Consider the following 24,052-nt stretch of genomic DNA (forward strand, 5'->3'; position numbering starts at 1 on the left):
ATAAGTTATACAAGTGACACAAGACCTTTATGATTAATGATGTATTTGAAAATGAAAATTATGTGAGAGTTGAAGATATTTAGGTATTATACCATATTTTAGATTTGACTCTTATTAATAATGTGTTAATATTTTGTCTTTTAAAATTTATTAGTGAAAAATAAAACCAAAGAAAATCTTCTCAGCTAGTTCACCTTCTTCATCCTGTTAAATATTAAATGGGCATTGTAACAAATTTTCTTTAATTGAACAATTAGACTATGAAATTAAGCATTAAAGAAACCAATGAAAATAAACATTTAAATACAGAATTTATTTTCTTACGATATTAAGCATTTGTGTTATGCTAAGAGATGGATTATTCTGAACTCCAGGGAAGTGGTTTTATTCTGGGAAATAAATGCACTTTGCAGATACTTCATTTCTACTTAGAATGAAACACCCCATATTAAAAAAAAAAAAGACAGGAAAACAAGAGTCTTTTCTTCTGTTTAACTTTTTTTTCTTAGTGTAGTCTAGAGTTTTCTCTATAATATCTCCCAACTTCATATGTTAAAACAGATGTCTCTCAGTGACTTTTATTTTTACCCTCTCACCATACTATTGAGTAGGTCACATATTGCCTATATTATGCTCACTCCGCAAAGCAATGTATTTTCCCCTGTCACCTGTAAGTTATCTTGGGGAGCATCTGCATAATCTCTCAGAAGATGTACAACTCAGGAAGATTATTTCTCGCAATAAGTGATTCTAGTGGGCTCCTCAGTTAAAATGTCCTACTTTGCATTAAAATATTTACACATGTGAAATTTAATAGAACTGCAAATGAGTGTAATGTAATATGCCAACCGTCATGTACATTTCCTTCCTATTTATATTTCTTAAGTACTTTAACTGCATGATAATATATAGGTTTTTTTTCTCTTTTTAATCAGTGTATGTTCTGTTTAAGAGGTAGTTTTATTTTTGAGACAGTTGCTATTCATACAAATTCTTATGCTGTGGATCTGCTATCTACCTAAATATCCTGTAACAGCAGATTAATCCATTTTAGATTTTGTAATGTTCAACTGTTTAAACATGTCTACATCCCAGTTACCCATTGCATTTTAAAAATGTAAACCATTTCAAAGAAAATGAGATCAACTCTTGCTTTGGGAAGGCAGTGATTTCTATTATATATTTATTTTTCACCAATCTGCAACTTCATTAGAGAAGGGAGAAACTAATTTCCTCCTCCTCTCATAATTTCTATTATTCATGAATCATGAATCACGAAAATCCCGTTAATCACTGATTTCTTGGGCAGGCTCAGTAACCTCTCATTTTGTCCTTTCCCTGAATCTTAGAAGTCTCTCTCGACTCAGACCTCCCAATGATGTCGCACTGGGGGCTCTTTCAGGGTCAGGGGAATGAGATCCAGCTTGTTACTGGATTTAGCATATGAATACACCATGGGAAGCTTGCAAGATTGTCCCATGTGGGCAGGAAACTCTCAGAAGCTTGCCAGTTTCTCCCAGAGAGAGGAGCAGGCTACATGATATCGTGCAGCCGCAAAGCAGCCACGCACTTCTGAGAGCTTGCTCTTAAGTCTCTCTCTAGATGTTGCCGTTGAAGGGATTACACACACCTGGGTTTCTCTGCCGGTACCTTCATGCATGAGGCCTGTCCGAACGTGTGGAGAGGGGCCTCAAGCATGGCTGTAGCTAGGTTCTGGTGGTCTTCGGCCACCGGGAGCTCTGCTTGGGGTGGGGAGGGAAGCTGGAGCCCATCCCCCCCGAGGGGCCCAGGGGAAGACAGCCAGGCGTGTGGGCAAGAGACTCTCTGCCCGTCATGTACATTTCTATTATTATACTTAGATCTTATAAGTTGTTTATTTTTAAACTTCATAAAATGAGCATGAGTGATATGTATGTATTTTAAATTTTTTGTTTTAGTCTATGACCATAATTTGCCAGTTGGTGGGAAGTAACAAATATCTAGTGATATGTTTTCCTCCCTAGTTAGTCTTCTAAATAAAAGAACTAATGGAATTATGCTTGTTTGTAAGACCTAAGGGTCAAAGGTCATGTTGGGTCAATTTTTTTGCATTATTTTTCCTTGAAATGTACATAATCGAACTACTGTTTCTTTGACTCTTTATAATCTCCAAGCCTAAATTTAATTCTTGGATTATTGCATGAGAAGGACTCTCTGTGAGATGTTACAAAGATTCAGTGATGCATTGTTGCCTAGAGAAGCAGGTATCTGCATCTCTACAGTTTTTTTGGAATTAGTCCATAAGATTATTATATCTCAGATACTTTATTATATTATCTAATTCAGCAATTTTGTTAGATAGGTGCCATTGTTCTTGTTTACAAGATAAAAAATTGGGGAAAGAATGATGAGAAATTTCTGAATAATTGGGCTTATTGTTCAAAGTTTGAGATATTATATGACTCAGATTGTTATCTTAACATTGGGAAACTGAAGCTCCAGGTTGCATGTCATTAGCTAGGTGGTATAATGTTCAGAAGGAGAGCTTGGTAGAATCAATGCAAAGACAAAATTGGGAAGTGACTAGGGTTGTCAGTGAAAGATTGTTAGAACTGACAATGATAGCTATCACTTAAGTTCTACGTGGGCTCTTAAGTTGTCTACCACTAGCAACAATTTCCCCTTCTTGTTACATAATAGCCATTGATTTTTCACTAGGCTTTCTTGCAGCCAGTGGACCATATTTTGTAGTATACCCTTGCTTAGGCCTTGGGGGCTGCATGAACTTCATACTCTTATGTAAATGCCATCAATGTATTATTTCTGATGCTATGAATTTCCTGGTTATTTGGGTTTCAAAAGATTTGAGAGGATTTTTTTTTTTTTTTTCTTTTTGGGTCACACCTGGCGATGCACAGGGGTTACTCCTGGCTCTGCACTCAGGAATTACCCCTGGCTGTGCTCAGGGGACCATATGGGATGCTGGGATTTGAACCCGGGTCGGCCGCGTGCAAGGCAAACGCCCTACCCGCTGTGCTATCTCTCCAGCCCCGAGAGGATTTTGCTGTCCATGTCCATCCATGTATCAACAAATTTCATGACTTCATTTTTTTCTAATGCCTACCTAGTATCCACAGTGTATATGTACCATAGCTTCTTCACCCACTCATCTGCTTTTAGGCATTTGGATTGTATTCAGGTTTTGGCTATTGTGAATAGCTCTGCAGTGAATAGAAGACTGCAGATGTCTTTTTTGCATTGTGAAAAACATGTTAGTCTTATTTATGTCTTGCATTTTAGTTTTTGATCTTTTTTGTTAGCCTATTCATCTGTTCAGTAACTTGTGATAGATATTTAGAGTTTTAAAATAAAACTGCCAGCTATTTCTAAATTTTGATCTTAGAACTTGGCGGTAGAGCATTTACCTTGCATATGAGAGATCTGGCACCATACACACATTGTCCCACATCTGTTATTTCTCCTAGATTTGGGTGGTAATGCATCTTTCTCTTGTTCCACGGCATCTTTTCCATATGTTCCATGGTGACTTTCTTATTGTTGTTGGCAAGGATTGTATGTGTGTGTAAATTCATTTTATATATCAGTTTTCAGCTACAACTCAGAATTTGCTAGTAAATAAGCCCACGTAAAGAGTACACTGGCAAGTTCTGCTTTTGGCGTTGAGAGATATGACTGTTTTGGATGAACTCAGAACTATGACATTTATGTACCATTTATTTGGTACAAATAATGGTACCAAAAAGTAATCTTACCAATCCATTGAAGAACTAGGTTAGGGAGAAGTTTTATAGTGAAGACCAGGGGAAAATGGAAGTCTAGAGTGCTATGTCTTGCAGTTGGGAATCTTCCTCTTAGGAGTCAGCAGCTTATTTGGAAGCAGGTGGCTTCCAAGCAGAAAGGCTACGACCTGAATTATCTGTGGACTCATGAGGCTGGGGAGACCAGTACCAGGGTTCAGGAACTCTAAGCCAAGACTAGCTTTAAGTTGAGACCTCAAAAGCTGACAGCCTGGGACAAATAGTGAATTAAAAATTAAAGAAGTCAGAAAATCAGAATAAACCAGACCTCAGAGGTACAGAAGCCTAGTTTCGAATCTGTTCCTAAATGAGTTTTAATCCTATATTTGAAGGCTTCTTAAGATGGCATCGTCTTGGTAACACTCTTAAAAGAACAATTTTTTCATTAAATTTGTAATGGACTTTATTAGTACTTACTATAAGTTCCTTCATTCAGCTGTTTTTACTTTATCTACTTCTATGTTTTTTTATTCTGATTTATGTACTACTCAATTGAAAAATATTTTTGTGTAAATTTTGATAGTTCCAATTCCTAATTAGATTATGTTGATTTTGGATTCCTGGTGATCCTAGCCTCTTTTCCTGCTGAAGCAAATCCAGATATCTCCTGAAGGAAGATATCATCCAATCTTTTAAATTATCTATACTTTTTCATATATAATATCTGTTGTGATAGATCAAAAAGATTTATTTATTCAGACAAGAAAATTCAAGAAGTTACTGGAAACCAAAGAATAAAACAGGATAGAAACATATGTGGGATTATAAAATACTTAAGGTTTACCTATCTAAGAATTTAAAAAGACAAGATTGAGAATTTTGATAAAGAATTAGGAGCTCAAGAAACATAATAAAAAATGATAAAATTGGACAATACAACTTACATTAGTAAGAAAATTCCCTTGATTAATAGATTAAATAGCTTCTTACATACAGTCAAAAAATAATGAACTGAAATATAATATAGCATAATTATATATTTTAAAAATGGAAGAATTAAATAACGAAGAGAGAAGAGCATAGAAGACATGGGATTTGTTAAAAAGAATGAAGTTGGATATCCAGGAGAGAGAAAACAAATAATGGGATGAAAACAATATATATGTATATATAATTAAATTAATTTTTAAATTATTTAATCACTATGAGATATATAGTTAAGGAGAGGGACAGACATAGAAGGACTGCACTCATTTGTGGAATATAAAATAATGTAATATGAGACTAATATTCAAGGACAGTAGACACAAGGGCCAGGAGTATTGCCCCATAGTTGGAAGCATGTCTCATGAGCTGGGGGAGAAGGCAGCTGGAATAGAGAAGGGATCACTAAGTCAATGATGGTTGGAGGAATCGTTCGGGATGGGAGATGTGTGCTGAAAGTAGATAAAGGGCCAAACATGATAACCTCTCAGTATCTGTATTGCAAACCATAATGCCCCCAAATATAGAGAGAGAGTATGGGGGAAATGGTCTGCCATGGAGGGAGAGAAAGGATTAGAAAGGGGGCGTATACTGGGGACATTGGTGGTAGAGAATGTACACTGGTAGAGGGATGGGTGTTTGATCATTGCATGATTGAAACTCTAGACTTCTAGATTTCTAGACTACTGGTATTTAGAAGTTGTTAAAGAGTAAATATCCCCTCATTATATTCTTGAATTTAGTTAAAAGAAACCTTGGAGCAATCAATAGGTCAACTGCGGAGTCAACGTTTACTGAGAAACTCCGGAACGAGGAGCATTTCTGTTACAAGTCTGAGTGCAAGTGACCTTGATGGTGGCACTGTGACAGGTAATTTCTTCAGATGTTCTAATAACCAGTTTTGTAGATGCACTTAATCTTTGGGGAAATATAACATATACATAAAACCATTCAAATAGGTGTTAGAAGATTCTGATATCAAGGATTTTATACTGACTATTTTGAAATATAGTTAAGGGCACTTTGTTATGAGTGTTTGTTTTTTCCTCTGACTTGTAACACTTTGCTTGAAAAAGTTGATTCGTTTACCTCCAATGAAAACATTACACAAATAGGATTTAGCATGTGATGCACTTTTTGTATTAGAAGTCCTGTTTTAGCTTTATAGTTATTTTATTAATTTGACGATAAAATACTGTGACACTTTGTTCAGAACAGGTAAATTTCATTCTTGCTGTGCAGCTAGGTCTCAGTACACTGTAGCACTGTCGTCCTGTTGTTCATCGATTTGTTCGACTGGGCACCAGTAACATCTCCATTGTGAGTCTTGTTGTTACTGTTTTTGGCATATTGAATATGCCACGGGTAGCTTGCCAGGCTACATTAAAAGTAAGGCCACTGAAACTAATCGAACTTACACTTTTCTGTAGCATTGATGAAATTCATGCTTTAAGAAGAGGCTTAAAAAAGAACAAAAAAGTGTAGTAAAGAGAAGTGATTTAGATACGTGTGAATATTAGGCACTTGCATTGGTATTATTACTACTGATCATGATAAAAATGATTAAAAACTGAACATGATAAAACATATATATGTGTAGCTTTTCTTGAGTTTTAAGACTGAATTTTAAAGTAATTTATTTTAAAAATTTGATTTATTATTGTAATATTTCAGGGAGTTATAAAAGTTATTCGAATTAATAATGATATGATTAAAGTGACTGCAGTGTTGCTTCTTTGAAAAGGTTAGAAAATTAGAGTTTTGGGTATATTCTCTAAGTTATTTTGTTCTTTATTTTATCTACTATAAAATCAAGATTGGAACCAATTCAGACCAAAGTAAGATACTGGGAAATATTTGTTTGTTTGTTTTTTGATCCACACCAAGAGTGGTGCTCAGGATTTACTCCTGGGTCTACAATCAAGGGTCACTCCTGGTGGACTTAGCTGGATTAGGGAACATTTACGTATTCTTTTCTGCTATGTATGACCTAAGGAAAATTTCAGTGTTCTCATACAGTGTTTTTTTCCTTTTCTCATTTCTTGTAAAGAGAGCCACCGTTTCCCACCTACCTCACCCCTCAAAGACTATGGGGAGCAACAAAGTATTAAACGGACTAGGTCCAGATCTGGTGTACGATTTGGCCGGGATCCTGATGACATGGGCCAGGTACTTTTTTTAATCATTCTGTTACCTGTATTTCTTACATTGTTTTGTGATTGTGATTATATAGGTTTCTGTGTATTTATATTAATATATAATTTTATGACGGTTTAAATAAGAGTTTGACTATCAGGAACTTCATACTGATCTTTTAAATTTATTTTTTTGTTTTCAATCAAGCTTTTATTTTTAATACACGAAACATCATTTTATTATTATTGTTACTTTTGTGGCAGGTTGTATTTTAAAAACATTAAAAATGTCTTGGATAGCTAAATTCATTAGAAAGGGCTTAAGAAAGTTCCTAATTTTGATATTTTTGTTTTATAATTTTAGGATTGAGGGTCAGAGTTGTTCTGATACTCTTATTACAACATAAGAGAAAGATATACAACATAAGAAAAAGATACCAAGCCAAGTGTGTTAAAAATACTTTGTAGCATCATTTCTTGTTTGTGTGATTTATTTGTTTTATTTTTGGGGGAGGGGTATGGGGACACACCTGGCAATGATCAGGGCCCACTCCTGGCTCAGTGCTCAGGGTTCACTCCTGGTGGGGCATGGTGGTCATATGTAGTGCTGGGAATCAAGCCTGTGTTCGCTGTATGTGTGGCAAGTATCCTTCCTGTTGTTCTATCTCTGAAGCTTCTATTGTGCTATATTTTAAGTAGGGAAACTGCTGGTGTGAATGACTGTGATTAAATCTAGAGCAGAGAATAATATCCTAATATTAACCATTTACTCTTCCATGCTATTAAGTTTTTCTGGCTTAGGGCTGGATGGTACTTGTGTTTAGAAACAATGATGAGCAAAAAAAAAATATGCATTTTCAGTTTATATTGTAGCCCTCCTAAGATTTTAATAAGTTAAGAAGTAGGCTAGATTTTAATAAGTTCATAATACATCTTTAGTTAATAACATTGATATGTGTATAATAGAAAGAAGCATGAGGCTCCAGGAGTCCATAGCAGAGAAATCTCCTCCTGTCAGGCAAGAGAGACTTTGAGATGAGATTCAGAATGGGGTAAGAGCATGTAAGGTAGAACAAGTACCTTGACAGGAAGGAAGATGACACTGATGACATCTTAAAGAAAGCCATGTGATTAAGGAAGTACGAAGAATTGAGATCATGCAAGACCTTCTAAATGGATGATAATTACTTTGAAACAATTAATTTGACTATAATGTAGAAAATGGGAGTCAGTGTGGGAAAACCAATTAGGACTCCATTGCTGTGTTCTGAGTGTGAGATGATGATCACTTAGATCCTTTGGAGAGACGGGGGTCTGGTTTAAAATAGTTTTGATAGATAAATGACAGTTATTAAAAACCAGTCCATTTTGGAAGGTGGAAATGAATATATTGGGTTTGAAAAATTTGCAAAAATTTCCGGTTTGCAAAACTCAAAGAAGCATGTTGGCGAAGCCTGAGTGCTGTTTGCTTACTTCACTCTCTCCATTTCTGTCTCTGAATTGTTCTTTATGAATTTTATTTTCCTAGAGTGGCCTTGTACAGGGGTCATGCTAATCTTCTCTGTATCATTCCAATTTTAGTATATGTGCTGCCAAAGTGATAGCACAGCGGGTAGGGTGTTTGCCTTGCACACGGCTGACCCGGGTTCGATTCCTGCATTCCTCTTGGAGAGCCTGGAAAGCTATTAAGAGTATCCTGCCTGCATGGCAGAGTCTGGCAAGCTACCCGTGGCGTATTCGATATACCAAAAACAGTAACAACAAGTCTTACAATGGAGATGTTACTGGTGCCCGCTTGAGCAAATTGATGAACAATAGGACTACAATGCTATGACAGTGCTACAGTGCTACACATTTACAGTATACATACCTACACTAAAAAGTATAATAATAAGAACAAAATGCATGTGATCACAATCCAGGACAGGAAGTAGAGCCCTGTTATACCCCCAAAGTCTTATATTTGTTTCTCCTTTTCAAAGGGCTATCCACTATCTTGACTTATATATATATATGACTTATATAGTAATATATATGACATATAATAATATATATGACATATATGACTTATATAGTAATCATTCTCTTGAAAACACTCCTATTTACTTGTTTTGTATTGCCTGCTACTAAATTTTATATAAATGGACTAATGTTTTATCTTAGAAAGTTACATTTTTATATGAATTTTTGAAGTTCAGCCATACAGATATGTAGGTAATTTGAATGCTTCATTTTAAATACTTTGAATACTCCATTGGATATTGCAGTTTATTTCCTTATAGTCTTGATGGATGTTGGCTCATTGTTAGCGTTTTTGTCATGAATATTGCTCTTCCAGACACACTTTTACAGGCTTTCTGTATACTTGGGCAAGATTGTTTTCTGCAGTGTGTGTTGGCAAGTTTGTTTGACTGCAGCATGTGTCGGTCTTGTTGAATCAAGTTCTATTGTCACATAATCATACTCATTTGTTTATGGCTACTTTTGAGCTGGCCTAGTAGAGTTGAGTCATTGCAACCTACATCATACAGCCTATGACACTTTTCAGATAAAGGCTGTAATTTTTAGAGTATCTCTCTGCAAGGAATGACATTACTGTGGAATATGGAAATGGTTTTAATAGTGTATACAGGCTTTTAAAAAATGCCTCATTTGTTAATAATTAATGATTTTTTTCCCACAGAAATATCCTTTCTCTCTCTTTGCAGATATTAGTGTTTTTTTTACATTTATTTTTTAAATGAATCAGTAATATACACATTTACAAAGTTGTTCATGGCTGGATTTCAGTCATTTAGTATTCAAACACCCGTCCCTTCACCAGTGTATTTTCCCCACCACCAATGGTCCCAGTTTCCTTCCCGTTCCCTTGTCCCACTGCCTGCCACTTTTCTCTCTCTCCCTTTCAGTTGATGATTTTTTAAAATTATGTTTTATTAATATAAAATTTGGGTATTATTGCAAAAAGAACCAAAACCAAGTTATTTTTCTTCTCCTCAGTGCATCTTCATGGAAGAATCCAGCAGGATCCTAAATAAATTATTATGTCTTGCCTTTACTAGATTCATGCTTTTCATCAGTCTCTTCGAGATCTCAGCAGTGAACAAGTTCGCCTTGGAGACGATTTCAACCGGGAACTTGCCAGAAGAAGCCGGTAAAAGCAGAATATGGTTTTTATTGACAGTATGAATTATTCAAAGACAAAAGTTTGTTCTATAATTGACATGTTTACATGAATTTTTTTTAAAGTGTTGTGACTTGGTATTTTAAAATTTGTTAATCAAAAAGTTCTTTAAATTTAGAATATATAATGACTGAGTGTTAAAAAAATTAATTTTATGTTTCTGAAACACTTCAGATTAACTTTCTGGAGAGGTACATTGTGAGACCTACCTTAGGAGGTAGATTTGCCAATATGGTGGAGAGAGACAGGATGGTGTACTGATCCTTCTCTTTGAAGAATTAAAAAAATGCATAATATGGAACTTGTCATGGATATGAACTTTTGTAGAATCTGAGAGTGCATTCAATTGAATTTTTTAAAAAACCAATGGTCTATCTTTGCACAACTTTTGTGATTTTGTCAATCTTAGGTCACCTAGAAGAGATGTGACATTTTTGAAATTTCTTCACTGTCTTCTTATTTTTATGATCAGCAATGAGAGCTGACTTTGATTTAGAAGACATGTTTCTTTCCTAAGAGAAAGTCTTTTGTTCCTTCTCAAGGATCACTCTCTGTAAACCACATTGATTAGGGAACAACGAAGCTGAATTGCCACTTGTTTGCTTGCTAACTCCTAGCCCAAGTAATTAAATTATTCCACACATTAGTTTTGGGTAGCAATTGTCAGGACTTCTTAAGCATTTTCCATTTGCATCCACATTTCTTCCAGTAAATGCAACATAGGCCCACACTGGCACTGGCAGAAATACATGTGGTTGGTTCCATGGCTGAATTTTGAATTCATTTTTCAGTTGTGCCCATTCCCAAACTGTTTGCTATTGCCATTTTTTTTTTCATGATGCACCCCCCACATTCAGATAGGCTACCGGAATGGGGTTGAGATTCACAATTTTAAAATTATAGGTAGGCTATAGAAAAAAAGAAGCAAGTGATGAACATTAAACAAATGAATATCAACCGTATTCCTTAAGTTCTCTGCTATAAGATGAGCAAATTAGTACTAGGAAGTAAAGAAGAAGGGTAAAGGAACATGGGTTTTAGGAAATAATTGCTCTGTAACAATATAAGGGGAAAATATAGGGGTGGTTTAATTGATTATCGTGTACAGGGTCATGAATGTGCACAGCGTACTGAGAATCTTCAGATTCGTGGGCTGATACTCTCTGGTTATGGTTTGTGTGACCTAGGGGCTGTGTGGGCAAGGAGACTAACTCAGAATAAAAGTTGAGTTGCTTGTGAAACTTTGTGGCTTTATGGATAAGGAAGATTTTAGGCTCTGCTTCTGCTTTATTTGCACGAAATATTCTTCTGTCCTCCCCCTCCCCCAACACACAGATTTTTACTTTATTTGTACAAAATTACTGGTTAAGAAGCTGTTAGATTTTTATTTTCTGTATGATTCAGAGAGGTTGAGGTTCTCATTTAATTAATGATTTTTCACTTGACATTTATGACAAAGAGGTACTTTAAATAATAAAAGTACATAGAAACCAATGCTTGTGTGTGTGTGTATGAGTGTGTGTGTGTATGTGTGTGTGTGTGTGTGTGTGTGTGTGTGTGTTTCCATGTTTGCAAGCTCATTCAGAACTTACCTAATTGATTTGAGGAGGGTGAGTGAGAATTAGCATATGAGAGATAAGAGATGATAATGAGGGAGAGAAGCATTTTGAATTTTTTTTTTTTAAATTGTGGAGCTAGTGTTTGACAATGGATGGGATACTTGGATACTTGTTAGAATTGGTTTAAGGGGAAAAAAGCCAAGGATGGGAATAGCCAGTGAGATATGGGAAATACAGTAGCACATAGAGCCACAGAGGCCGAAAAGGACATGTAAATAATGGCGTTTCCAGGAACTTAAAGTTACACAGGTAAGTAATAGAGCAATTAAAAATAGAAGTGAATTTACCTGAAGTCAAAAAGAAATATAAGTGAAGTATTTCAAAACAGAAGTCAGTTGACAGTGTTGCAAATGATGGAGGTGAGGGCCACAGAGATAGTGTAGCTAGTGGGTGCTTGCCTTGGATGCAGCTGACCAAAGTTCAATCTCTGGCACCCCATATGGTTTCCTAAGCACCATCAGGAATAATTCCTGAGCTCGGAGCCAGGATGATAATCCTTGAGTCCTTGAGTATCGCTGTGTGTACTCCCCCCCCCCCAAAAAAAAGAACCTGAACAAGATGAAAATGAAAATGATAGAGGTGATCTGCAAAAGAATTTAGAATGTAAGTATTAGATATCAATGTTAGTGGGAAAGAATTGGAGATAAGGAAGAATGAGAGAGGAAAACCTTTTCATTCAGTTTTCTGTACTATTTGATTATTAACCTAGAATGTGATTGATTTGATGGGGGGAAAAATAATGGGAGACAGACTAGGGAGAACAGAGTCTGGACATCAAGCTCTGATATAATTTGGCTGTGCTTTTTCTAGAGAGGATGGAAGATCAAAATTTTGTCCTCATTCTCTTTCGTCCTCCTTTTATTAATTTAAGGTGGGCATTATGGGGCCCGGGATGCTTAAAGTGGTAAGGACTTGACTGACCCTGGTTTTCGTCCTAATACCACCATACACACCCCCAATATTATCTAGAGTGTTTGCTGAGTACAGAGCCGGTAATAAGTCTTGATCATAGCTGGGTGTGGTCCCAAAACGAAAATTAAATAAATAAATAAAATGGGTGATATGGCAGTCTGTTTATTGAGGTTGATGTCCCAATTTTCTTTCTTTCTTTTTTTTTTTTTTGGTGGTGGTGGGGGGTGGTCACACCAGGCAATTTTCAGTGATTACTCTTATCTCTGCACTCAGGAATTAGTCCTGGTGGTGCTCAGGGGACCATATGGGATGCTGGGAATCGAACTGGGTCAGTCTCGTGCAAGGCAAATGCCCTACCTGCTGTACTATCTCTCCAACCCCTGATGTTCCAATCTTCAAAGTGTGACTCCGAACCAGCAGCATTAACATGGCCTGGTAATTTGTGCACATTTGTGGTCCTCAGCCCAAATCTACAGATTCAGACACTTGGAGGATAATGTTCGGTCTGTATTTTAATAATCTTTCAGCTTTATTGCTATGTTTGATAACATTTGTAGGGTATTATACAATAATATATATCATATAATTAATGTGGTTGTTATAAATTTTACCAATTATGTATGTTTTCTAAAATATCCAGCTTAAAATTGTTTTCTTTGCCCAGGTCCGATGCCAAAACAAAAAGGGTTTTGGAAGAATTGAGTGAAAAACTTAGTGAAACTCAAAAACAAGAAGTGGTGAGAACCCTGTTTAATAAAAAATATTATGTAATATGTAGATGGTAGAGTTGGTGGCGGGACTGGTTGTGACCACCACGGGTCGTCGATGGTTAGAATTTTATTATAGGTATTTGAAAAAAAGATGCAAATTTTATTGCCTAAGTAATTCTCTGGTTTCTGTTAAATAACATTAGAGAAACTTACATTATTTATTAGATAGTTACCGTTTTCCATTTCCCATTACGTAAATACCTCTTCACGTTAGATATTTCGGGTTATTACACAATTGTGTAATCCCTATTCTTACTTTGTTTTCATTTTTTCTTTCTCTTTCATTTGCCCTGCCCTCCCCTCCCGTACCTCCCCTCTCCTCCCCTTCTCGGGAATCCAGCGCAGGTCTGTGCATAGAGGGTGTGTGCACTCTTCCACCTCGTCATATTCCCGGGGCTGTGTTGTCTTAGATACTCTCAAGTCACATTAAGAAATATTCTGTGGTGTTTGTGTGGAGGAAATACCTTGTTCATTTTATGAAATATTGATTACATTGATAAAAATTTATGTACCATTAGTATAATTCCACTTACACTGTATTTTATTAAATTTTAGATACATTAGTTTTTAATTTTTCATGTTTGGTACCTGGATAATGTATATTTTGTTGTCCCTGCCCCGGTTTTTCCTTGATTGTTAAGTATAATATAAATGAACACTTGAAACTTCTCTCAGATAATATGAAGATTTTAGAGCACTCTAACTCCAGTACCTTATTCTCTGCCTTTATACTATAATTGTCATGTACTTAATTTCATATTTAATTTAGTCACACAGGATGATTACTGTTACCTATTATAGTAATTATTCATTTATATTCTCTCACACCTTTATTCTACTTAATCTTTTCTACATCTTCGAGATTCCATTTCTACCTTAAGAGGATCAAATTTCCTTTGGAATAAATATGCATATTATACTTGAAAGAATTTCGCTTAAAATTTCTTTGGGATAAGTTCTTGGTTACAGCTCTTTTCTGTGTTTATCTTTAAGAAATTTTTTATTTTCTTTGTTGTAAGAAATTTTCACTTGGATATAAAAAATTCCTACTATTCCTTATTTTGAAGATATTTCATATTTCCTAGGCACCATTGATTACTTTTTGCAAATATGGTATTAGTCTTATTGGTGGTTATTTTGGTGGTAAGAAATATTTTTCTCTAATTGCTTTTGATTTTTTCCTTAGCCTGTAGTTCTCTACAGTTTTATTTTGATATACTCAGTTGTTCTCTTTAGATTTTTCTTTCATGTTTATAATGCCATTATTTGTACAGATTACTTTTGTCTCATTCTCTGTCTCTACTTTTAAGATTTCAACTTTTATGCAGTATCAAACTTTCACTTTGTCCCCTTTGTGTCTTATGTTTATTTTTATAATTTTTAATGTTTTTATAATCAGAATTTTGAATAGTTTTTTCTGACCTTTTGCTTTACCTAATCTTCAACCTAATAAAGTCTATTAAATCCATCTACCAGCCTTTACTTTCAGTTATTACATATTTGGCTTCTAGAGTTTTAATTGGATTATTTTTCATTTCCAATTTATTGCAAGTATATCTTTGTCTCATTAACCACATTATCTGAATCTCTCTAATCTGTTTCTATTTCTAGAATCTCTGATTTTCTTTGGGTTTGTTACACTGTTTTCAACTACCGTTTATTTATGACTTTATAGTTGGTTTTTGTTTGATAGCAGACAATCTGTTTCCTTCTCTGCAAATGAAACCCATGTAATTCATGAATAATCTTGTTTTCTGAGATTGAGGCAATTCACTGTTAAATTTGTGTGTCAGATTTCAATGATTTTGGTCTCCTTTTTTTTGTTTGCTTTTTGTTTTTGGATCACACCCTCAGCAATGCTCAGGGGTTGCTCCTGGCTATGCTCATGGGAACATATGTAATGCCAGGGATGGAACCCAGTTGGCTGCGTGCAAGGCAAGTGCCCTACCTGCTGTGCTATTGCTCCAGCCACAGGAATAGAGTCTTTCAGGATTTTGGCCCAGGGTGAGCATGGAAATCAGAAGTTTGAGCAGGGACCTCAGAAAGGACAGTCAGTACTAGTTTTCCCCCATAAACTCCATACACTTGTACCACACTGTTCTCAGGCATTTTCTTAGATTCTTGGCTGCCTTTTCTGCAGTGACCTGAATTTACCTGGGGTCAAAGTGAAAGTGGCCTTAAAAGACAGAATAACCTCTTTTGAGTTCCTTCTCTTGCTTCTTAGTCTCATACATTTTTACTTCTATATGTTTCTAGTGCCTTAGAACAAATTTTTGTTTGAAATATTATTTTCATTCCTTTAGTTATTTTCAGTGGAGTGGTTAGTCTGAATGACCTAGTCTGCCATTTTGGAAATGAAATGAAATAAACTTCCAAAATTTTTTGCTATATATCAGATTCCATTATTATGTTTGCTTTTTTCCTAATGTACAGGTGTTAACTAATTTTTTTTAACTGTTGCATGAGACTCCTCTTATTTGCTACATAAATTAACTTGTGAGCATGCTGTAACAAAGGTTTTGCTTAAAAATGGAATATTCTCAGTGTTCTGCTGAGATTCTTATAGATCTGAACAAGCCATAACATATCCAGAAGTCCTATCATGCTGGTTATTATTATTTTTATTATTATTGCATTTTTGGGTTACATCTGGCAATGCTCAGGGGTTATCCTGGCTCCACACTCAGTAATTACTCCTGGAGGTATTTGGGGAACCATAAGGGATGCTGGGGATCAAACCTGGATTGGCTTCATGCAAGGCAAATGCCCTATCTGCTGTACTATTGTCCTGGCCCTTAGTATTTTATTATTATTACTATTATTATTGTTATTATTATTTTGTGTATGTATGACATCTTTGGATACTTGAAGTTTGTGGTTAGAGTTTGGAAATACTAATTTGTACAGGGTACAATGACCAGATTGATAATTTTATTTTCATTTCTCTTATGTAGCAAAACAACCTAGCAAGTACTATCTACACAGGCAGTGTTTCCCAAAGTGGTTGATAATCTTCCTTGATAGGAAGGATGGGGATGGAGTGAGTACCAGGACAATCCGGGAATACAGTATAGTAGTTTCAGATACAATTGGGAGGCACTTTCTATTGGTTAATTAAGAATGTAGATTACTGGGAAGCACTTTTTTCCCCTCTAAGATGGGGGTAGTAGGCCAAATAAATTTGGAAATTTCTAGAGTACTGATGTTAAGTTTAACAACTGAGTGGGAAGTTAACAGCTAAACTCAAAGAAAACCCAAGATTGTTCATGTCATCATTATTGGGAATCAATAATTATTCCCTACTTCATAAAGCTGTGATTGCAAAACTGGAAGTTAATCTCTAACATGCTAGCTTGTTAGTATAATTGTGTTTACAGCTCCCCTGTTTACCCAACTATCAATAGCAAGAGCACATCTCCTTTTCTACTATCTATACCTGAAAAAACCCACATGTCTAATTTTGTGCCCGTTGAATTGTTCATCTGCCAGTTCCTCATATCAAGCTTGAAGTGACAGCTTGTTATGTGCTTTGTGTAATTTGCTTTTAAGTAAGGTTGTTTCAGAGGGCATCTGTAAGCCCATGAGGGCGTATATGTAGTTCTGATAAAAAAAAACAACTGTTGTCTAAACTAAAACTTAAAAATAATATTATTTTTCATTTTATTCTAAAACCTGAATTTTAGAAGGTCGTTCAGAGGTCACATGATGTTCGTTTCTAATTTGTACAAAGCTTAATATAGATTTTGTGACTCATTTATTCCAATTGAAGTGAACATTTACATTTTATAACTGTTTGACATATTGTGTTGTATTTGTGAATTCATGATAGCATGTTGTCAGAGAAGATGCCGTTTTGTTACTTGAGCGTTTAACTTCTCAGAAGCTGCAGCTGTTTCCCCCCCTAATTTAAATTTAAAATAAAATTACCAAAGTGATGCACATTCACTATGGACAAGTTTAAAATATTGTACAAATCTATAAAGTAAAAATGAGTGACTGTCTCTGTCTCCCACCAATTTATTTTTCATTGGCAACCACTGTTGATCACATTTATTGTGCATTATTCTGAGGCTACAATTATTTATCATGAATTTCCTCTGTAACTAAAATATACATTGAAAGTTTATAGACCACATTTTCCTTTGAGAGGTAAAAAGTACTGGTTCTTTTTTCACATGCCAAGATCTGATTTGTAATCTTTTGTGAACCACACATTTTTATTTGATTTTTTCAAACTGCTCACTGAAAGAGAATGCTTATTATTGATAGCAGGAGTTGATGGAAAACTTTCTTTTACCACTTAATTGTGGTAATAAGCAATCAATAATATATGAACCTCATATCACAGGGGAAATTAAAGTTCACTAGTTATCTAGATTTTACCCAATTGACTATGATGAGAGTGTATTGTTTGATTATTCATGGAGAAAAAGTCAATTTCATTTTAATTTCTGTACGAGGGTCACTATTTAAAAATATAAATATGGATCCGTTTCTGAAAGAGTTGCTCATTAATCAGACTCTTAAGAATTTCTCTCAACCCTGAATTTAGAGTAAGATACTCATTGCCTAGATTATAGGAACAAAATACTAGGCAAGTCTTTATTGAAATGAATTTTAAGCCAATATTGTTAAAAATCTGAAAGCTCAACATATTGGTAAAATAGAATATAGTCCAGAATGATTTTGTTTTGTTTCACTTTCACTGCTGCTAGAATTAAAGACTAAATTAGCTTCTTCTTGTTATTTTGCTATTTCTGTATCTATAGATGTGCAGGGCATTTTTGTATTTTAGTAAACTTAACTGGTATAAATAATTAGGAAATCAATAGTATTAGCTTAATTAATATATTTATATTAGTTCTCAGAAACCAAATAAAAGGTTTAACTAAGTATATTCTTTTAAGTATTTCTTTCTTTTTCTTTTTATCTAATCACCATGAGACACAGTTACAAAGCTTTCATGTTTGAATTTTAGTCATACAATGATCAAGCACTTATCCCTCCACCAGTGCACATTTTCCACCACCAATGACCCCAGAACCACCCCCCCCATCCCATTCCTTCCCCTGCCTCTATGACAGACAATTTCCCCCATACTCTCTCTACTTTGGGGCATTATGGTTTGCATATACTGATATGATACTGAGAGGACTATCACGTTTGGTCCTTCATCTACTTTCAGCACACATCTTCCATCCCAAATGATCCCTCCAACTATCATTGACTTAGTGATCCCTTCTCTATTCCAGCTGCCATCTCCCCCAGCTCATGAGGCAGGCTGCCAACCATGTAGCAATATTCCTGGGCCTGTCTCTACTGTCCTTGGGTTCAGTCTCATATTATGTTATTTTATATTCCACAAATGAGTGCAGTCCTTCTATGTCTGTCCCTCTCTTTCTGAGTCATTTCACTTAGCATGATACTCTCCATGACCATCCATAGAGTATTTCTTATTGGGGATTATTTTGTCATTAAGCAGTTATAACATTATGCTACATCACTAAGTACCATCTACGTGCCCTTCTATTTAAGGCAGTGCTTCCATCTGTCCTTCAGTTTGGTCTTCTCCATCTCAGAAAATATAATTCATTTAGTAGTCAGCTAGAATTCACTCAAGATGTTTTTATTCATAGAACACTTTCAATCCATTATAGTATAAATATTTGCCCTTTTATTTAGAAATCTCAATTCATGCACTTCTAATACAATCTGTCATCACTTCTCAAATTCACTGCAATGGCTTCCATTCAACTGGATCACTTTCTTTCCTACACTTGCCTCTTTCTGTGCACCGAACAGTGTCCAAGTAATTTTCAAATTATCAGTGTGAATTATCCCTCTTTTAAAATCCCTACATCAGTGGTAGGATGGATTCCTTTTTTTATTTAAGTTTCCAGTGAAATATCAGTAGCTTGAGAAAGGTCTTGCTATCCATCTACGCTAGGTTTGTTAAATAAAGTATGGAAGATAGACTATTTGAGGAGACATTGCTCTATATATTGCCTTTTACTTAGCATGTCTTTGAGATTTGAACTTGTCCCATGCCAGCATCTAGTAAATTTTTAATTTATTTTTATATCTAAAGTTTTCCCTTGCAAAAGCATCCCATAAAGTATCCTCTTCTAAAATAGTCCTCTGAGAATTAGCAATTTTTTGACCCTTTTCCAAAAAGAATGAATAGTAGCTTATCATACATAATGTGTTGAAGTTCTAGAAATTCTAACTGATCTCCAATATGGAGTTCTTTATACCTGTTAGTGTCAGATTCATACATTGCTCCCATCACTACCTACATCTTAAAAGTTTAATCAAGGATACAGTTTTTGAAACAGAGATGACATTTCTTAATTTCTCCATACCATTGTGATCATGTAACTAAGCATGAACAAACTTGCAAGTGCTGAACTGTCTCATTGAGAACAAAGCCACCAAACACTGGTGGGCTTTCAGGGTGATTATGATTTACCTAATATTGAAACTCATAAAGTAACTTCTGTGCTTATTTATTTTTAATCATGGTAGTTTGTGCATATATGGGTGTACATATACATATATATTTCTGAATAAAATCTATCATGTCTTTTTATTTACTCATAGTTTTCTTTAGATGACTGAAACAGTCATGATATTATGATTTTCCTTTATTCTTATGGTTAAGGCAATAGTTGTATTCACTTAGTATTTTGCAGTGTTATAGTACTTCTCTCTATTAATTAAGTTTCATTAATAAATTGCCAAAAACCAAAAACCAAAACCAATAACAAACCCTGAAAACAGTGGCTTAAAAAAAGAGGCAAAAGTTATTTCTCTGTTGTGGAAAAGTAGAAAGTTTACAGTATCACGTAAATACATGTACTGTCGTAGATTAAGTATCCATAAATGTGTAGAATTATTTCTGGGCTGTCTATTTGATTTCATTAGTTTGTGTGCCTGTTTTTACCCAATATCCAACATCCAGCCATGCTGGAGGCCCCTCTCCACATGTTCGAACAGGCCTCATGCATGAAGGTACCAGCAGAGGAACCCAGATGTGTGTAATCCCATCAATGGCCAACATTCAGAGAGAGACTTAAAAGCAAGCTCTGAGAAGCGATATCTTTAGCCTGCTTCTCCCTCTGGGAGAAACTGGCAATCCTCTGAGAGTTTCCTGCCCACATGGGACAGCCTTGCAAGCTTCCCATCGTGTATTCATATGCAAAATCCAGTAACAAGCTGGATCTCATTCTCCTTACCTTGAAGAGCCCCCCAGCGCAACATCCTTAGGAGGGCCTAGTCGAGATAGACTTCAAGATCTCAGGGAAAGGACGAAATGAGATGTTACTGAGCCCGCCCGAGAAATTGGTGATTAATAGGATTTCGTGATTCGTGATTCATGATCCAACATCACATTCATTTATTTTATTTTATTTTGTTGTACATCTGAATAGGTTCAGGGCTTATTCTTGGCTCTGTGCTCAGGTATATGTGCTTTAGACTCACTTCTGGGGTGCATGTGGGGACAACTTGGGGTGCCAGGTATCTAACTAGGACTGGCCACCTGCTTGACCCTTTATGGCCCTTCTACATTGTTTTAATTTCTATTAAGATCAGATGATCTTTCCACTTTTCTTTTTTCAGAATTGCTTTGCTGTTTTATATAGCTTCATGCAAATTTTAAAATTGTTCCATTTCCCTGAAAAATGTTTTTGATAGTTACAAGGATTGCATTGAATTTCCATTGCTTCCAAGTAATATAGTCATTTTGATCATAATTATTCTTCTATTTCAAAGCATGAAATATCTTTTCATTTCTTTATGTCTTCTATTTCTTTCAGTAATGTCTTAGGGTTTCAATGTATAAACCTTACAACTTTATTTGGTTTCTTCTGAGGATATTTCTACCTTTTTTGATTTGATTGTGTATGGGTTTACTATTTTAATTTCTCCTCTTATGGTTTGCATATAAAAATGCAGAGATTTACTGTTATTGCTTGTATCCTGGTTCACAGGGATTTTTTTCTAAATTAATTTTATTAAAGCTCTGTGATTTACAAAAATATTCATAGTTTGGTTTCAGACATATACTGTTCTATTAGTGATCCTGCTACCAGTGTCAACTTCCCTCCACTAGTGTTCCAGTTCCCTCTCCACCCCTCCTCACTCGCTTCCACCCACCCACCTCCCACCCCTCATCCGACATCTTAACAAGAACTTTTTATGTTTGGTTATTGATGTTTTGGTCTCATGATTTCAATATTGTTGACTCTGTGGTTTGTGTATTTAGCTTTATTATCCTTAACACTACCAGTGTACCTTGACCCTTAACCTCCGCTGCTTCTCATTTCTCTTTTCTCCTCATTCCCTGATCCCAAAAAGTTTCCTTAGAGGAAAGTATCTGAAGATTGTTATATCTCACCCTGCAGCCATTAAGCCCTTGTACAAGAGATTGCTAACATGTTGTTACAGGTTGAGCATGTGCAAATATATATATATATGTATATATATATGTACATATATATGCACATACATACATACATACATATATTTTTTTAATCAAGATCGGTTGCCTTCTACTTTACACCCCATCAGGTGTGGAGAGCTACTCTTTGTACATTAGTGGTATAGAGTATTTGTGGCCATATGTTCCAGGAATTCTAAAATTTTAAATAAGGTGCTAGAATTAAATTTTTAACTGGATGGTGACATTGGGGTCCAGAGACTTCTCTGCAGCTTGTTGCTCTCTTCTGAGATTTATTTGTGAGTCTCTGGATCATGGTTATTAATGAGCTTATATGGCCCCATAGGCAGTTTGTGGGAGTGACTGCCAGGCTCCAAGTAAGAACAGGGAGATGGGGGAGGTTGCCCATTCTCAACTCTGTATAGGCATCGATTCTTTAAACCACTACATTTTCTCATCTAGTTATTCTAAATACCACATATAAATATCATCCTGTGTTTATCCATCTTCTTCTGCCTTCCTTCATTTAACATATCTTCCAGTTCCATCCATGCAGTAAATTGAATGGTTTCATCATTTTTACAGCTGCGTGGCATTCCATTGTGTGATCTTCATACCAATTTTCATGATCCACTGATCTGTTGTTGAACATCTAGCTTGATTCCAAATCTTAGCTATTGTACATGCAGTGAGTAATTGTCTTTACAGGTCCTTTTGAATGAATGTTTTTCCATGCTGGGGGACAGAAAATACCCCAAAGTGGAACTGCTGTATCATATGGTAGCTCAACTTGAAGTTTATTGAGAATCTTCCATATTGTTCTCCATCGGGGTTGAACCAGACAACATTCCCACCAGCAGTGTACTCACAAAGATCACCAGCAAAAAATCCAAAAACCCCGTCAAGAAATAAAGAGAGGAAATAAACAGGGACTACTCTGAGGAAGACTAATGAACGACCAGGCACATGAAAAAATGCACATCATCACTTATAATTAGGGAAATCCAAAGCAGGACAACAATGAGATACCATCTCACACCAGTGAGAATGGCACATATCAAAACTACTGGGAACAATCTGTGTTGGTGGGGATGTGCTTTACTTGATTGAATACATTTTCTATCTACTATACCCGGCATCATTGCCAGATAGTGCTTCTTTTATTTCATGGACTATAGAAGGAATTGTATTTGACTTTGCACAATTCATAGTAAGAACAATTTTGCATCAGAGGGAAAATTTCTTTCATGTTTAGAATCCAATTAAACATTTTTAAGTTTGACTTGTTTTGATTTTTTCTAGCTGATTTATTTTTAGTATCACAGAAAAAAAGATTAACACATGAGTTCAAAGCCCTTATAATTATTTGCTTTATGGAAACATCAAAATCTTTCTAGGCAGTTCTTGATTATGGATAGTAAGATGAAATAGAACAAAATTGAAGAGTTTAGCATTACTAGAGTAACAAATAGTGTTGTGGCAAAATTGGTTTTTCCCTTCCTAATCACCAGAGGGCACTCTCTTATAGTTTATTTGAACTTTTTACTTGAGCTATTGAATTATTATTATTATTATTATTGTTATACTTTAAACATTTTGAGAGCTTTATTGGCATTTATGTTTGAATTATTTGGAGACTAATAATTTTTTTGTAACTATTATTCAGTTGTTTTGATTTGTTTTATAACAGCACCATTAAAACGGGACTATGCAAACAAGCCAATTTTAAATGCTTTAAGCAGTAGTATATCTGGCATAAAATATTGTAAATTGCTTGCTTCACAGTTTTATAATTCCACTATTTCTGTTTGTTTGTATTAAGGTTTCGGATAGGGTGGAGCGTCGGCTTCAGGAGATAGAAAGAGAGATGCGCACAGAAAGACAGCTGGTGGAAAAACGACAGGATCAACTGGGACTTATTTCTTTGCAGCTACAGGAGGTTGGTGAACACTAGTTTCTCCAAATATAAGCCTTGAGATTGAATAGTTATTTTGCCATTTTCAGGTTGTGGTTAGTCATTGCATGTGACAGCATAAATCTGATTAGAGGAGATAGTAATAGTTCATAATAATAATATGTGAAGACAGATGCTTGGGTTCAAACCCAGTCTGTTGCTTACTGCTGTGTTATTTTAGACAAGTTTCATAGCTTCCTTAGACCCTCTTTCTCTGGGAAATAGGCAAAGTATTTACTTAATCCTTTAGTATGAGGATAACTATATTATTGCCAGTAAAGTCTATAGCATGTTACCTAGCATGTGCATGCTCAAAA

At 35.4% G+C, this 24,052-nt stretch overlaps 1 protein-coding gene and 1 non-coding gene across 2 annotated transcripts in view; one reads left to right on the top strand and one right to left on the bottom strand.

Moving 5' to 3' along the window:
- CEP128 (centrosomal protein 128) overlaps window positions 1-24,052 on the top strand; it is a 465,435-nt gene that overhangs the window by 40,710 nt on the left and 400,673 nt on the right. Inside the window, exons 5-9 of the mRNA XM_004610293.2 lie at window positions 5,465-5,591; window positions 6,772-6,890; window positions 9,919-10,010; window positions 13,236-13,308; window positions 23,604-23,720. Coding sequence (XP_004610350.2) covers window positions 5,465-5,591; window positions 6,772-6,890; window positions 9,919-10,010; window positions 13,236-13,308; window positions 23,604-23,720 — 528 coding nt within the window. The remainder of the gene's footprint in view (window positions 1-5,464; window positions 5,592-6,771; window positions 6,891-9,918; window positions 10,011-13,235; window positions 13,309-23,603; window positions 23,721-24,052) is intronic.
- On the bottom strand, window positions 8,355-8,463 carry LOC129403864 (U6 spliceosomal RNA). The gene has a single exon (XR_008629522.1). It is a non-coding gene; the product is annotated as a U6 spliceosomal RNA (small nuclear RNA).

Source organism: Sorex araneus, chromosome 3 (assembly GCF_027595985.1).
Source record: "Sorex araneus isolate mSorAra2 chromosome 3, mSorAra2.pri, whole genome shotgun sequence".
Taxonomy (NCBI): Eukaryota; Metazoa; Chordata; class Mammalia; order Eulipotyphla; family Soricidae; genus Sorex; species Sorex araneus.